Raw genomic sequence first — 17,255 nt, forward strand, 5'->3', positions numbered from 1 at the left:
AATCATATTAAACAGCTATTTTTGTTACATTTACAACGGTAACGGTATATTTGTGATGTATATATCCTTTAAGATTTGTTTATAATTTTTGGCAGATTACTTTTCTACAGCAAATGCGATTGCAGGAAACGATGCCCGGATGTTGAGTGAGAAAGATATTTCCATCAACATGAATATTAAAATGGGAAAAATCTACCTCAGATGGATAGGATCTGTTAACCTTACTGGGGAGACCAATAAGTGTGTTGTAATAACAACAATGATAGGTTAGTGATAACATTCAATATTCAATATCTATAATCCAAGGCTGATGTCAACGTCGGAGTCACAAATTGATATAGTCAATCATATTTAAATCATTTAAATATTACACTTATATTAAGCGTCCTTGTGCAAAATTTTGATATATATACGTCAACACGCTTTAATTTATTGCTGGCCTTTCTCTGTTATATTTTCAGAAAAGCTAATTAGAAAGAAAGAAATTCATTGGGAGTCTTTCATAAGAAAATGTCTCGAGTTGCCAACATCGAGTCATCTAGCGAAGATTGAAGCAATGTCTGTCCAAGGCAGTGAGTTTACATGCTTTGAAAAAGTACTTATAAGAAAGATGGAAAGTGAATCTAATCAATTTCATTAAAGCTAACATTCTCCGGTTATGATTTAGCTCCATTCATCCCTCATCGGGCCTGATGAGTGACAGTTTAAAAAAGATAAGGATTTCAAGGACTGTCTGGAGTCGACAAGATCTTCTGATTAAGTCAAGAGTCATTATATATTGCCGAACAGGAGTGAATCATCCTCGGAGGGATTTAGTTAATATAGATAATAATTCTAATTGATAATTAAGATAGACATATCCAATAAAATGTCAATATTTATGGAGATTTCTTTATTGAACCCCATCTTTGATTCCTTCATTGTTTTAGGTAAACTGTTCCTTATTAGTGAACATCTCAATTGTGAAAATCTGCAAAGCGTTTTGTCACGTGATAAAGATAAAGGGAACTACTATTGCTGTAGTTCATTGTCAGTTCCTGACGTCATCAAACACGTAGCGGGAGTTTTGGAAGGAATGGCCATCCTTAAGACATACGGGGTAAGCAATGTAAAACTTGCCTGAGTAATCAGCTAAATATTGTTGCTTATTTAGTCAGACACTGATTTTTTAATCAACCTCTTCTCCTTGTTGTAAAGTTGCTATTCGTATCTAACTTTTCTTTAAACAAAACAAGCTTTCGGTCAAACACGAAGGCATAATTGAGACAGCTATGTCTCTTAATTATATAATAACTGCTTTACGTATTGGTTTCCATATTCTGTCAGTTCCTTCACCCTGGCTTAACAACCAAGAAGGTTTTACTAACCAAGGAAGGGCAGATCAAATTATTTGACTTTTGTCTGGCCGGCGATGCACCAAAAATAGCTGCTCTTAAGAAAGCACAGGTAAATTACTTATTCATTAATGGAGATATGACCCTGTTCTTTGTCTGTCTAATAATTATATTTTTATATTTTTATCTATTAACTTAACTACTTGTATGGTCTTTATGGTCAGAATAAGTGTTGTTTGTAAAGAATAGCGGAGTCTAAGATGAACAACTTTATTTAGATCATGCTTAATAAAACACAATACTCTAGCGGAATTGCTTGTTCTCGTTGGAGGTTTGGCATATTTTGTGGACTTCATTAGAGAAGTAGATTATTATGATTATTTTAATGGAAAGCTCATTAAATTTCAATATCATACATGGACTGTTCTAAACTTTTTTTCACTAATGCAATTAAAAATTCTAGATATCCAAATCACTGTTTACTGTTGATCGAAATCTATGCTCAATTGAATTATTTTCCAATTTAAATTTATCATCATTTCGACATAAGAAAGCAAAAATTAGTTGTGAGTCTATTGACCTAAGTGTACAATTCTGGCTAAGTATAACCTGAATAAAACATTAATATATTAATTTCTTTCAATTACTTTCATTCGTTATAAATTCCGTTTTATTTTTCAGGTTCCTGCGGTAACTTTGAACCAATTTCCACCTGAAATGTTACTGTTGAATCAGTATACAGAATCAAGTGACGTGTGGTCTACAGCAGTAGTAATATGGGAGATTATGGCAGCTGGTAAAGAAATTTAATTTTAACGAAGACCTTGTAGCAAATAATAAAATTGTTCAATTGCAAAATACGTTGCTTATTATAACAGAAAACTACAGCAGTTATCAATAAAAAAATTTCATGTTTCACATATGATTAGTAAATTGGATTTTATCGAATATATTTATCTCCAATAAAATAAGTACATCACAGATAACTCAAGTTTTTGAGTTTCAATTAATTCTGAGTCAGTGGATTTGCTCAAATATTTACAGTAATTTGAATGCAGAAGAAACATGTAAATAATCTTTTAAGAAAATCAACTTATTATAATTATCTATAGAGACACTTTATATATTGACACTAGATATATTGTACATGAAATACCGTCAAACGCAATCCAGTACCAAATTATGATATTGCACATTTTTCCTTTTTTGGTGACGGAAAGTTACATTACTGCTCTTATCGGTATTTAAGGTTAGTTTATTAGAAGCAGAGACATGGGCATCATTTGTTGTCTGAAATTAATTACAGCATTTACAACAATTGGTAGTATCATGTATAAGTAGAGTGAATGCAAGAGGGCAAGAAGTGAGTCTGATAATATTCATGACAGACACCCAGCTGAACAAATGTCTGGAAGACATGATAACCATGGCCACTGGCATTTTCCTAGTAATCCTCTGCACAGTACTCTTGGTGTGCTCAAAGTCAGCGATGTTCATATTTTCAAAATGTGTACTTTTGCTTACAAATACGTTAACAATGCACTGCCTCGTGTCTTTCGAAATGTTGTAGACCGAAGATTTGGGTCAGATATCACAAACGTCACGAGAACAAATGTACTATTCTCTGTCACTAGACACCGCTCTAAACATGGAAAGTTTCTGCTAAGCAATTACTGTTATTAAATATGGAATAATCTCTCAACTGGTATTAGACATTCGAAATCATTTGCTTCATCTAAGTATAAACTAAAGAGTAATCTTACTTCCAAGTACCGTGGTTGATATTATTGTCAATTTTGTTTGGTACATTTTGTTTTTCTTCTTACTTTGTTCTGTTTTTTCTTTCTTTTTCTTTAGAGTTACTAGCTTTGATAAACATTTTATGTTTTTTCTAGTATCCTGTATATACCATTACTGCACTGTTTTGTATGTCTACGTATATGCGAAATGTATTAACTGAACTGAACTGAACTGGTGTTCCCTCCATACACAAGTTGGATATATATATACTATTTTCGATGTTTCTACACTCGCACATCTCTTAGGAAACCCACCATTTCCTGTCAACAAGGAAGTTACTAGTGTTGACGGAGAAGCGACCACACCATCAGCACCGTGGCCGGAGAAGTACTTGCAGATAAAGTAAGAGAGAAGTCAATCTTTAAAGTACCCTTTCATTCTATAAGTGTCGAAGTAACCGCATTCCATACTAGTTGAAGTCGGCGTGTAATTAATTCTGAATTTTTCTATTTGAGAGACAAATATTTAAAAATTATTGTAGGTTTTACAACTATCACACAGTGTATGCGATTTTTGTAGTTGGATTAAAAAAGTTAATATGATAGAGTAATTGTGGAGTATTTATTGATACTTAAGTCTACTAAGGTTACCATAAATGAATTTAGCGTGTTATGGTGGTCTGACTTGTTTGTTTCAGGTACTTTCATCCAAATGAGTGTTTCCATAGTCACTTTAATTAGAGCTATGTAATACTCATTGATATGTAAAACGTTGAAAGAGTCCTTTATTTTAACCAAATAATAGCCTCATTATTTCTAGTGGGAAGTCTTACAAGAAATTGATCATGAAAGTAAAACTTATTAAATGTGTTTATTAGTATAACACTTCTTGTATTTCATATTTACATTGAAACATATAAAATAGTACACTGCATCTACTGATTCACTATTTGATTTGATTTCTTAATCATGTGCAGAGATAAAATCTTATTCGATTGCTGGAATCATAACTCTTCTCTTCGACCTTCCATTCATCATCTGAGGGGAACATTCGTAGCTGTAAGTAATATATTACTCATCTTTAGAACAGATATCAGTTACCATTACGTTGCCGTAGGTGGTATCAACATCATTGTTACACATGCACAATGAATAAACTTTTGTCCCCAATTTTATTTGAAACTTAAGATTAAGAGTTTTACCAAGAAGTTTAAGCAGTAGTTCATAAACTCTATCCTAATCGTGCTATATTCAGCATCCCTTAATGTCATCATGTTAGTCATCCCCACCGTCAAATTGGAATCCACGGGTAGGAAATGGAATCGTAAAGTCAATATTTAGTGAGGTTTAGTTTATTGGTATCGATAAAAACCGAGTTAAATCATTCTGACAACTAACCCAATATTGAAACGCATAGTTAAATTTATAAAATTTTATGGTTTGACAAAGAAGACTGCCACAGATATACCACATGAAGTAAAGCGGCGTTTTGTACACAGTACAGGTCCTATGTCGATCATCACGATGTGCTTTGTCACGTGCAAGGATAACGATGTAACTGAATATGTAGCTTAACCTTAGGCAGTGTATAATAAAAATCGATAATCGATAGTTGTAGTTATACAGCTGTCTCATATTACCAGCTTAAAGTGGCTTCAAATGATTTCCCTTCACTGAATATTTATTTAAACATCTGTGGTATGTCAGACGATGTATAAATCCTCACTTTGGTGTAACAACGACATAATGTATTCTAAGATACACTATTGAATACGCTTGGTATGGGCTCTCTTTCCTGTTGTGTTGAGATTCATAGAAATATTCATATCTAACTTATTTATGATTTATCTTGATTTGATTGTACCTTTAATGTAAAGAAGGTCAGTCCAGGCAACGTTAAATATATATTGAGCATTTCTTTGTTGAGAGTGTCTTGCAAAAGTCCCCGCATTTTCCCTTAACAGATATTTGAAAAATTAATCGCTGACAGTTCTCATGAGATACCGATACCTACGACGCATCTACCTATGAGAGCCCCTGATACCGCTCAACCTTCCTATGCAGAACACATCTACCATGCTGGAATGTGAACTGAGTGTGCCTAGATTCTAATACTAGCGAATGGTAATCGCTACGAAACTTCAAGATTTCCATGAAGTCACAGGACCTACCTAATCAGACCACATATGCCATGTTGTGAAGAGTATAACAGGTTGTCGCATATGTTCTTATCGTCAGTCATTATTGACCAGCACCTGCAGAGTAGAACTGGGCGTCAAATATGTTCTGATCGGCAGTTATTATTGACTACAGCAGAGTTTACCTCCGCAATTAGATAGTTATCATGCAGGATAGTAGACTCGGATTTTCTCATTGGTATCAATTACTCTGCTTTCTATAAAAATTATTCTTATTTTTAATATTAGTATTATAATTAATATTATAACTGTTATTATTAATATTACAATAATTATAATTTTGTAGTATTATTATGATGATTATTATGATAATGATTTTTTTTATGATTATTTTTATGATTATGATTATTATCATGATTATTTTTATTATTATTATTATTATTTTTATTATTATTATTATGATTATTTTAATGATGATGATTACTATTATTACTTTACTTTTTATGTTGAGCATAAAGTGTTAACACTTTGTAACAACAAACTCAAGTTTGATCTATTATTGCTTATGTGAAAACTTTAGCTTTTTCAATAATCACAGCAATCAATGAAATATAATTGGCCTTTACCAATGACCTTCCTTTTCTAGTTAACCGTTCTTCACCAAAGCAATTCTCGCACATTTGGACACTGCTTTGTTTCGTAATAAGGTTATCAAGGCATTTGGATATTTCCCATTTAAGCAGCCAACTCTTGTTCTCTGTGGTTACAATAGGCATGAATGATGTCATCGCCATTTCTGTAATGATTTATTGGCGTCTTGACAAGGCAATTAGACATAAACTTCAAATACCCTTTCTTCATTCTCTTGATATAAACAACCTCAAAAGTTTCTGATATATTCATATAACTATATATAACATTAACAGAGTCAGTCAGTTGAAAGTTATGAAACGAAGCAACCCTGCTTTGCTTACCATATTACTAATTTCCTCAATATATGAGTTACACATTTACTCCTAAGTTTCATATTTGATAAATTCTCTCTTGATATTTTCTTGTTGCAGCTAGTGTAGTAAAATTATCCATTCGATGGATGCCAACAGTAATTATAACATTTAATAATTATTATAAACAGTTTACATACTAACTAGTCCATACGTCCTCTGCCGTGTTCGTTGCATATCGTTTCGGTTTCGGTTTTCATTTATCAAGCTTAGATGACATTCAAGCTAAAGTAATATTAATGATGAATTAACGAATAAATTTCTGTGTGCGTCTTTTTTTTCTACACCATTGTGCAATTTTGTTTAAAGATGAAAATATTTACAACAATGTCGTGTAATGCATATATTGACCTATTAGTTTAGTCAATTACGTATCACAGTGTAAGCCTCCATCAGTGAAATAATACAATTACCAAGCAAGGGTACAACGGGGAAATTGGATTCCGTTTCATCTTTTCTATTGTTGTTTTCTGTACACATATGATGTATTCTACAATGAAATAGTTCACCGTTGGGTTGACATTGCACACGTTGTTATTGGAGGTATAACAAGGATAAAAGGAAAAGTGAAAGATATAAACAATTTAACAATAATTGTTAACAACCGAACAGTAATCACGGTAAACAGCAATCTATTATTTAACATTGGTTATTGGTTTTCTTTCTTTCAATTTCGGTCGTATTTAGAAACGAGTTTGTTTTCCTTCATAGCTGTTTTAACACACAATGAAGCATTTAACACATAAATAAGATCCCTATGTCTCACTTTACTCATCTCATTGTCTCTCACAGCATCCACAAAATCAGTTAAATAATCCACGTAAATACAAAATTGATATTTCCTTGTTTCACTTTGGCAAGTTTGGCCGTTTGTGGATTACATATTGCGATTGAAAAAGTGGTTACCATTTGACGAACACAGTTAGTACAGTGCCTGTCAGTGCAACTACACATGTGTGAGACAGTGAAAGTCTTGACCATTAGGTGATGAGCGCCCCCTGTTCACAGTGATGATTAAAATTGGTGATGCTCGTTAACGGCGATGATAATATGTACACTAAGCAACAATATCTTATAAAACTAAAACATTTTCAACACAGACTTATGTCTTGGTTTCAACCATCACATTTTGCATTATGAAAAAGTTTGAGAAAGGCTTGAACATTGTACTAGGCAGGGAGTTCTACAACTGACATAACTGTCTGGAATCAGTATTGAAGCTAAAAGTAGAAAAGTTCGTATTATTTCACTTACCGCTGTCAGGTTTGGGACCCATTGTATGAGTTCGTCGCCTGTTTAATAGCTAACACAGAAGTCATAAGAGTTTTCGCTACAAACATTCAACAACATGAATACCATTCCCAACAGGAAATATCCCATATATATCCCTTTCCCTTCGTTGTTGCAGGAGAAGGATCATTGGTGAACGAATCAGGAGTGGATTATTGAGCAAGTGCCACTTCCAGTTTTAAATATCTGGAAAGTGACCTTTGTAAAGAATAAGATGTGATCCGTTTTGGAGGAAAAATACCCTTTCGGTTTTTTAAATTTAGAAAAGCTTTTATTTATATTTAAAATGTGCATTGTTTCTTTACAAAAACGTGTTCTTATTTCAAATAAAATAAATCATACTGTTATTAAAAACTGCCTTGTTGTGGAAAACGTTAAGAATTTTTTTTTTTTTTTATGAAAGGTGCCCTTTTGTTCAAATACTGGAAGTGTCGGTAGAGTAAATCCATCCACACAAAGTTTGAAGGCTACTTCAGACCCCCCTCTCATCCCACCTCCTCTCATCTCATCTGTCTTCTTCTTGCCTAGAGGCAAATTAAGGCCTCCACAGAGCATCTCCATTCATCTCGGTCGGCAGCTACGTTTCTGGCATCATTCCAGGATCGCCAACCAGCCCTCTCTCTCTTTGTCCACTGTCCTGCGCCATGTTGTTTTTGGATGCCCTCTCTTTCTCCTGTCTTCTGGTGCCCATGTCATGCTGATGTTGCTGTCGTTGTTTGGGTTTTGGTGCAATATATGCCCAATGAATTTCCATCTTCTTTTCTTAATTTCGATGCTTAGTGGTCCCATTTTTTCTCTTTAGCAGTTCCTTTGTGCTGACCAACCTCCGCCCGCAATGAAAGTAGAATGTGGCACACCCCTCAATGCCTGTGCCAATTTCTCTCATTTTCAGTTTCAACTCTCTTACCTCTTTCGATGCCGATAACTCATCGATTATAGGCCACTTTTGATAAATAATAAACACAACTGCAAAACTCACAGTGCCATTTATACCATGGTCATGCTACAAAGGTTTTACTTTTATACGATATAATAACATGAAATTTCACAAGTTTTAATTGTTCAGTCTGGAGTATAAATACCCAAAATCTTAAATGATTGAGATGGACAGATTAATCCACTACGAGAAGATTAACAGATTCAGATCTGTCGTGCAGATACGTGGTATCTATTAAGTGTGTAGCTAGGCTATACACATTGTAATTTTTCCTTTCCTTCTTCCTTTTTTATTATTACGTCAAGGAAGTCCTTCGCTTACCTTATATGTGAATAAACTTTCGTATAACTCAAAGCATCCCTGAAGGACCTGGTATCATAGTGTATATGTCCATTACGTTGTGTATATGAACAATGTGTAGTGCGTGTTGCGTTGCTGAACGGAAAGTAATGCTACATTTTATATAAGCTTTTACGGATATGAAATTGTAAATATTTTTACTTTCGATTTTGTGATGCTACGTTTGGAACACTTATCGAGTATATTTCACGCCGTGTGAGCCAATATTTACAACAGTTTAAGGTTATTACAATGGCATTGCAGCTAGGCTTCAAAAATTGTGGCTTAAAAAGTGCAAACAGATATCCGCAGTATAGTATGAACTAAGAAACACAATTCGCAGAGCTTGCAAAATAAGAGAGCAATCGCAATAAACACAGAGCGTTTATGACAAACGAACCACAAGTAAGCTAACATCACTCATAGGATGGACATATTATCGCAGATTTGTGGATACTGCTCAATTCTGTTCTGTTTGTTTTTCAGCTTTGCTGGTAAGTATATTTGCTACCTTCGCCTCACGTCATTTAATACTATATAGTGTAGTCATTGACTACCTATAAGTCCGTCACTACTATATTAGTCCTTTATTGTTCTATTAGTCTTTTGCTGCTATATTAGTCCTTTACTGCTCTTTAGTCCTTTATTGCTATACTAGGTTTTTACTCTATTAGTCTTTAATTGCTATATTAGTCCTGTACTGCTATATTAATCCTTTATTGTTATATTAGTATTTTACTCTTTTAGTTATAACTGCTATATTAATCCTGTACTGCTCTATTAGTAATTTACTGCTATGTTAGTCCTGTGCTGCTCTATTTATCCTTTATTGCTAAATTAGTCATTTACTATTCTATTAGTCGTTTAACTGCTATATTAGTCCTTAACTATTCTTTGAATCATTTACTGCTTTAATAGTCTTTATCTGCTGTATTAGTCCTTTGAATGCTTTATTTAGTCATTTTACTATTCTATTAGTCATTTACTATTCTATTAGTCCTTTAACTGCTATATTAGTCCTTAAGTATTCTTTGAATCATTTACTGCTTTAATAATCTTTATCTGCTGTATTAGTCCTTTGAATGCTTTATTTAGTCCTTTTACTATTCTATTAGTCATTTACTATTCTATTAGTCCTTTAACTGCTATATTAGTTATTAACTATGCTTTGAATCATTTACTGCTTTAATAGTCTTTATCTGCTGTATTAGTCCTTTGAATGCTTTATTTAGTCATTTTACTATTCTATTAGTCATTTACTATTCTATTAGTCCTTTAACTGCTATATTAGTCATTAACTATTCTTTGAATCACTTACTGCTTTAATAGTCTTTATCTGCTGTATTTGTCCTTTGAATGCTTTATTTAGTCCTTTTACTATTTTATTGGTCCTTATCTATTCTATTAGTCCTTTAACTGCTTTATTAGTCATTAACTAATCTATTAGTTCTTCACTGCTCTATTTTTCCTTTAACTGTCATATTAGTCCTAACTATTGGTCCTTTACTGTTATGTTAGACTCTAACTGCTATATAATACCTTTACTGCTCAATTATTTATCTACTGCTATATTAGTCTTTAACTTCTATATTGGTCATTTGCTGTTCATTACTTCTGTACTGCTCTATTAGTCCTTCAATTGCTCTAGTATTCCTTTACTGTTTTATTAGTACTTTAACTGCTATATTATTCATTAACTATTCTATTAGTCCTTTAAATGCTTTATTAGTCATTAAACTGCTATATTGGTCCTTTACTGGTATATTAGTACTTAAGTATTCTTTGAGTCCTTTACTACTCTATTAGTCTTTAACTATTCCATAAGTGTTTAACTATTATATCAGTTCTTTACTGCTATATTAGTCCCCTTACTGCTATATTAGTCATTAACTACTCTATTAGTCTTCTAAATACTCTATTAGTCCTTAAACTTGCTATAATTGTCTTTCACTACTCTATTGTTCCTTTAACTGTGATATTAGTCCTTTATCTATTCTAAATAAAACAAACCTGTTAGCAAACTGCTTATCCAATAAAGACCCTGTGTAAGAGAATGTGTAAAAGTAAGAACTAGGGCCTGACGTTTTGATCCAAGCAGGATCTTCTTCAGATGCTGAATGACCAGAAGATCCTGCTAGGATCGAAAAGTCATACCCTCGTACTTTTACACTTTATCTATTTTATTGGCCATTTAATGTTCTATTAGTCTTTAACTGCTATATTAGTCCTTTAAACTATTCTGTTAGTCCTTTACTGTTATATTTGTCCTTAACTGCTCTATTTGTCCTTATTTGCTCTAGACATAAGCCTACTTAGTAGTTATGTATGAAAGCAACTGAACCTGTTCTTATCGTTACAAATATGATTTACAATATGATACAAAAAGTTACTTGATTTTTTGCTCAAATTATGACGACACATTCAAGATAATATGAGACATGTGTTATCTATCTCGATTTTTTTCGCAGACTTTGTGGCCGCAGTCTTTTCTACAAACGAGACGGTTGCAGTGGGCAATTTAGTGTCCCTTGTATGTGCTGTTGGTGCACTAGATCATACCGTATGGGCAGTAAAGAGAAACGAAAGTCCACCCAAAGCACTATCACTGAGTGACCAGATCTTTGATAATAAGAATATGGAACTGACCATTGCTTCCATCTCTGATTCTGGTTCATTTTCTTACAATCTCCTCATCCTGAACGCATCTCAAGATATGGAAGGATATTACAACTGCGTGGAAGGAGGGGTGACCAAATCGACGGTCTTTCTTAGCGTGGAAGGTATAGTGACATATTGATACAAATATATTCAGTTCTAAATGCGAACATAATTCATAGTTTATAAGATTGTTAAGGGACTGGCTGTTATTTTGCTCACAAATACCAGTGACCAGCCAATTTTGTGGCATATTAAAGAAAGTTAGAGGGCAAAAAAATATGTTTGAAAGAAACTGATTATATTTTACATTATTTGTGACTATTGTATCACCACAATAACAACAATGTTTGGTGGTGTTTTTTCTTCTGTTTTACTGCAGTTCCTCCAATTGTGACATTAAAAGTTGATAACGGGAGTCACGATATCAATAATGGCACAGCCAGCATTAATGTAAAATTGGACCAAGATATCACCATCCAATGTGTAGCAGAGGGAGGAAAGCCTCTTGTTTCTCTTGGGTGGGAGATAAACGGGAATCCAGAGATTCACGGCATCGCCGTAAACGAAACATTTCATGCGGTCATTAGTACACTCCACTATAGACCGAAACAGGGTGATACAGTGATATCATGCACAACAAGTGGACAAACAGCAATACCAGACATCAGGCGTCAAACTAGTTTAAACATTGTGTGTAAGTATTACTATTGGCCTGGTAATAATTAAACCCACCTGGTCATTCGTACAACCCAATTACTCTCGAGTTTAGAATATTATGACGTCATGCCGTAATTATATGATGACTTGGTAGGACCATTTTGATAACATGAGATAAATATTTAATGTGTGAGGATATGACTATAACCAAACAAAGAAAGAGACATAGTCACATTAAGTAAATAAATTCATATTAAACATTAATTTCAGATTGATTTGATGTTAATAGCCAAATCTAACGTATCGAAGAATATATAGCTAGATAAAAAGTTTCCCTTCTTTTCGATTGTCAGGAGAAGGTTGAAATCAAACCCCGGACCTTTCTGTCACAGACTTAAGTCCCGAGTTCGTATAACAGGCTTTGTATAACTGTCATTGAGGGCATACTACGCACGTATTACGTTTGAACAGAGTGCACCCATGGCGCTTTGAATTTGACAATGTATGCATATGCGACACATTCATTCCATAAATATGACTGAATAAAACGATATATATTTACATTCTCCCATAAAGGGATTCATGAATAAATCACTTAATTTCTGAGAATTCAGCCAATTACTTTATTAGTAAACCAAATGTTTATGGCTCAATTGTGTTGCATCATAAATCTACATGTTCGGTTGCTCTGTGAATATTCTCTTAAACTTCCGTAATCTTTAATTTATAATATATATATATATATATATATAGTTTTATGTTATTTTTAAATTTTAAATTTTATTTATTTATTTATTTATATACGTTCTAAAATGCTTTTACTACTCATGTATCATCTAACTTCCTCACTGCAATGTCCAAGTGTTAAAGAGTTACCTCCAGGTGTGTTAAACAGTAGATAATCAGTTTTTTGAAAGATTATCTTTTCCTTGCAATTAAAAAACAAATACAAAATATTACTCTAATTCACAAACTATACAATGTGAAATCTTAATATTGTCATATTTGCTTGTTAATAGGAGCTGGAAGAAAAATAGCAACGCCCTAATTTATAAATTTAACCAAAGTCTTACTGTTTTTGTATTTGTTTGTTTATTTATTTAGACAAACCACGCTGCATAAGCCACTTCAGTAACGACTTCTTCACATGTCACTGTACATCGAATCCAGCAGCTAATGTCACCATCCTAATTAATGGCTCACACAACGTGTATAGTCAAACAGTAACACTAAATTTTTTATTATCCTGTAAATTTATCCTGTTTGGCGATCAATAGTTTCGGCAAAACGACAACAGAGGCTGAATTATTTCTTCCAAGTGTTAACCATAGTATACCTGGTAAGTAACCTCTAAACTGTCAAAACATGTTGATGTATATGTTCTTATAATTAATATATATTATAGGCCTATACCTACCGACTTCAGTTTGGGTTGCCTGTCTTACTGCACTCATCGATCACCATTCGCAACATTTTTATTATACGGAAATTAACTTTGCAACAATTGTTAAATTATTGAACCTTACATGATAACATAAATATTGATTTGACCTATTTTATATATATTACCATTGCCATAGCAGGACGACTTGATGCAGTATCTATACTGTTGCACCGCAGGGGCGGCGATTTGTTTCAAACTGGGGGGGGGGGGGACATTTGCTTGGTTGCAGGCGCGTAGGAACTTTCATCTCAAAATATTCGCGCTTCGTGATATTTTAATAAATATATATAGGCCTATATATATATCAGGGGCGTCGGAGCCGTTACGGCAGGTTCGGCGAAGGCCGGACCAATATTCACGGCGCAAAAAAAAAAGAAAAAAAAGTAGGACTAAGAAAAAAAATGGCAAAAAATAAAGAACCAAAATGACACATACTTCAAAAATGTGTTTCAGAAGATTAATCGGGTACAAAAACAGACAAGGGAGAATCTTGTTTTTTCATATGACACATGTGAACTGCTATTTCATGCAATCTGGGAAGTATATTTTCAATAATTTTCAATCATGATGACCGCAAGTAGGCTAAATGTAACTACTCTGGCATGGCATGTGTCTTGTTTTCAAGCTCGGGAAGTGCCATTTCCTGCAATCTGGGAGGCATTTTTTCAAAATTTTCTCCGTTACGCTACGCGCCAACCATGGTGGCGCGTAGCGTAGTTTGACCTACCAATAATTATGATAGATGGCCACACTCTGATCTGCCGTACCAATCCCAAATAGCTTCCGACGCCCCTATATATATATATATCTATATATAAATATATATATATATATATATATATATATAGATATAGATATATATATATATATTAGTCATTAACTTTTCTTTGAATCATTTACTGCTTTAATAGTCTTTATATGCTGTATTAGTCCTTTGAATGCTTTATTTAGTCCTTTTACTATTCTATTGGTCCTTATCTATTCTATTAGTCCTTTAACTGCTTTATTAGTCATTAACTAATCTATTAGTCCTTCACTGCTCTATTATCCCTTTAACTGTCATATTAGTCCTAACTATTGGTCCTTTACTGTTATGTTAGTCTCTAACTGCTATATAATACCTTTACTGCTCAATTATTTATCTACTGCTATATTAGTCTTTAACTTCTATATTGGTCATTTGCTGTTCTATTACTTCTGTACTACTCTATTAGTCCTTCAATTGCTCTAGTATTCCTTTACTGTTCTATTAGTCCTTTAACTGCTATATTATTCATTAACTATTCTATTAGTCCTTTAAATGCTTTATTAGTCATTAAACTGCTATATTGGTCCTTTACTGGTATATTAGTACTTAAGTATTCTTTGAGTCCTTTACTACTCTATTAGTCTTTAACTATTCCATAAGTGTTTAACTATTATATCAGTTCTTTACTGCTATATTAGTCCCCTTACTGCTATATCTATATATATCTATATATATATATGGAAGGATATTACAACTGCATAGAAGGAGGGGTGACGAAATCGACGGTCTTACTTAGTGTGGAAGGTATAGTGACATATTGATAAAAATATATTCAGTTCTAATTGCGAACATAATTTATAGTTTATAAGATTGTGAACAAAAGTGGTTGTTATTTTGTTCATATATACCAGTGACCAGTCAATTTTGTGGCAAATGAAAGAACATTTGACGGGGTAAATACGTTTGAAACTGTATATATTTTACATTATTTGTGACTATTGTGTTACCACGATAACTTTGATGTGGTTATGTACCATAACATCTAGCTAAAGTCAAAGTCATTCAATCGAAGGAAATCTAATTTTCCGATAATCTATCCCATATATTATCCGTTATTTCTACTCTATATGTTATGATGGCGTCATACAGAGAGCGTTCCAAACAACTTTCAGTCTTTCACGTGTTGTTTTATGTTTTTTGGTTTATAATTGCAGTTCCTCCAATCTTGACGTTAAAAATTGATAACGGGAGTCACGTTATCAATAATGGTAGCATTAATGTAAGATTGGACCAAGACATCGCCATCCAATGTGTAGCAGAGGGAGGAAGACCTGTTGTTTCTCTTGGGTTGGAGATAAATGGCAATCCGAATTATGATGTCTTACTGTTTTTGTATTTGTTTGTTTATTTATTTAGACAAACCACGCTGCATAAGCCAGATCATTAACGACTTCTTCACATGTCACTGTACATCGAATCCAGCAGCTAATGTCACCATCCTAATTAATGGCTCACACAACGTGTATAGTCAAACAGTAACACTAAATTTTCATTATCCTGTAAATTTATCCTGTTTGGCGATCAATAGTATCGGCAAAACGACAACAGAGGCTGAATTATTTCTTCCAAATGTTAACCATAGTATACCTGGTAAGTAACCTCTAAACTGTCAAACATGTTGATGTATATATTCTTATAATTAATATATATTATAGGCCTATACCTACCGACTTCAGTTTGGGTTGCCTGTCGTACTGCACTCATCGATCACCGTTCACAACATTTTTTATGAAACTTTGCAACAATTGTTAAATGATTGAACATTACATGATTACATTTATATCGATAAGACCTACTTTATCTGTATTACCATTGCCATAGCGGGGAGACTTGATGCAGTATATTTACTGTTGCATGTTTGCTCAAATTTACGAAAGAACCTGTGTACATCTACCCTGTGAATATATTCAATAATCAACAATTATGCGTTCCATTTCCCCACAGATGTTTATGACCCAACCACCGTCTTACCAAAGCAACTTACAAGTCTCTACACTATTGGCATACCTATTTGTTCCATGGGTTTTCTGTTAGCATGTTTTCTTGTTTTCACTTATATGTTTTTATGGAGGAAAGGTAAGGACTATTCAAGCGGATTATTTGAGACTCGGGTATATAGGTAGCTCGTTTTCTCCTTCTCCTTCTCCTTCTCTTGTTTCAAAGTCAGGAAATTTAGATGTAGGTATAAGTATTGTAAACGCATTTGATCCTTATACTATTGAAACTATGGAAACAGTTTAACTATAAAGGTGTTTTGTTTTATAAAAATCTTCAGGTTTAATCAAATTACAAATGTAAAGATAAGTTAATGATATTAGGAAACATTATATATTACATTTGGAGGTAATTGCTTCAATTGGAAATGTTAAGGTAAAAGAATCGGCCAAGTTAACATCATAGTAGACCAGATTGGTTTTCTACTATGTTTACCAAACAATTTTTGGAAATGATCATTTGAGATTTAGTCATTGTGTTGTTATCTTATCGAGCTTTTCCGTTATCGATTTTCACTTTAGAAGGAATTAACTCACAAAATTGATTTTTTATTTCTTCGATTACAGTGTCAAGAAACCTACGAAGGTGAGTCTCGAGAACAGCATATTCCACTGATTGCCACATGTGACCAGCTCCACTCACAATCCCCCTTCTCTTTCCCAAGTCTTTTCTAAATCCAGTCCCTGTTTTTGTTACTAAAATAATGGTTATTTAATATCTTTACTGTAGATAAGACAGCCAATAGAGTTGTACATTGATGATACAAAAGATGGAGGATTTTGTTTTTTCAATTTTGTTCCATTTTGGTTTAGAAACCAGAGTGTCATCTCAAGTAATCCAATGAAAGTACTTGATAAAGGACCCTCAGGTATCGATCAATCAAGTAAGGGTCATTTTGATTTCAAGTCGTTC

At 33.4% G+C, this 17,255-nt stretch overlaps 2 protein-coding genes across 3 annotated transcripts in view; both read left to right on the top strand.

The window, feature by feature from the left end:
• LOC139977853 (fibroblast growth factor receptor-like) overlaps nt 1–5,547 on the top strand; it is a 67,239-nt gene extending 61,692 nt beyond the window's left edge. The window contains exons 14-16 of the mRNA XM_071987541.1: nt 3,380–3,476; nt 4,051–4,132; nt 5,038–5,547. Coding sequence (XP_071843642.1) covers nt 3,380–3,476; nt 4,051–4,132; nt 5,038–5,163 — 305 coding nt within the window. The 3' untranslated portion in view covers nt 5,164–5,547. The remainder of the gene's footprint in view (nt 1–3,379; nt 3,477–4,050; nt 4,133–5,037) is intronic.
• Nucleotides 5,548–8,765: 3,218 nt separating this feature from the next.
• LOC139977855 (uncharacterized) overlaps nt 8,766–17,255 on the top strand; it is a 35,452-nt gene continuing 26,962 nt past the window's right edge. Inside the window, exons 1-7 of one of the 2 annotated variants that reach the window (XM_071987548.1) lie at nt 8,766–9,275; nt 11,250–11,561; nt 11,819–12,133; nt 15,705–15,938; nt 16,293–16,424; nt 16,910–16,928; nt 17,156–17,226. In XM_071987548.1, the coding sequence (XP_071843649.1) occupies nt 9,209–9,275; nt 11,250–11,561; nt 11,819–12,133; nt 15,705–15,938; nt 16,293–16,424; nt 16,910–16,928; nt 17,156–17,226 (1,150 nt within the window). In that variant the 5' untranslated portion in view covers nt 8,766–9,208. The remainder of the gene's footprint in view (nt 9,276–11,249; nt 11,562–11,818; nt 12,134–15,704; nt 15,939–16,292; nt 16,425–16,909; nt 16,929–17,155; nt 17,227–17,255) is intronic. The other variant, XM_071987545.1, reaches the window with a different exon arrangement.

The sequence above is a fragment of the Apostichopus japonicus genome, chromosome 12, assembly GCF_037975245.1.
Source record: "Apostichopus japonicus isolate 1M-3 chromosome 12, ASM3797524v1, whole genome shotgun sequence".
NCBI classification, from domain to species: Eukaryota; Metazoa; Echinodermata; class Holothuroidea; order Aspidochirotida; family Stichopodidae; genus Apostichopus; species Apostichopus japonicus.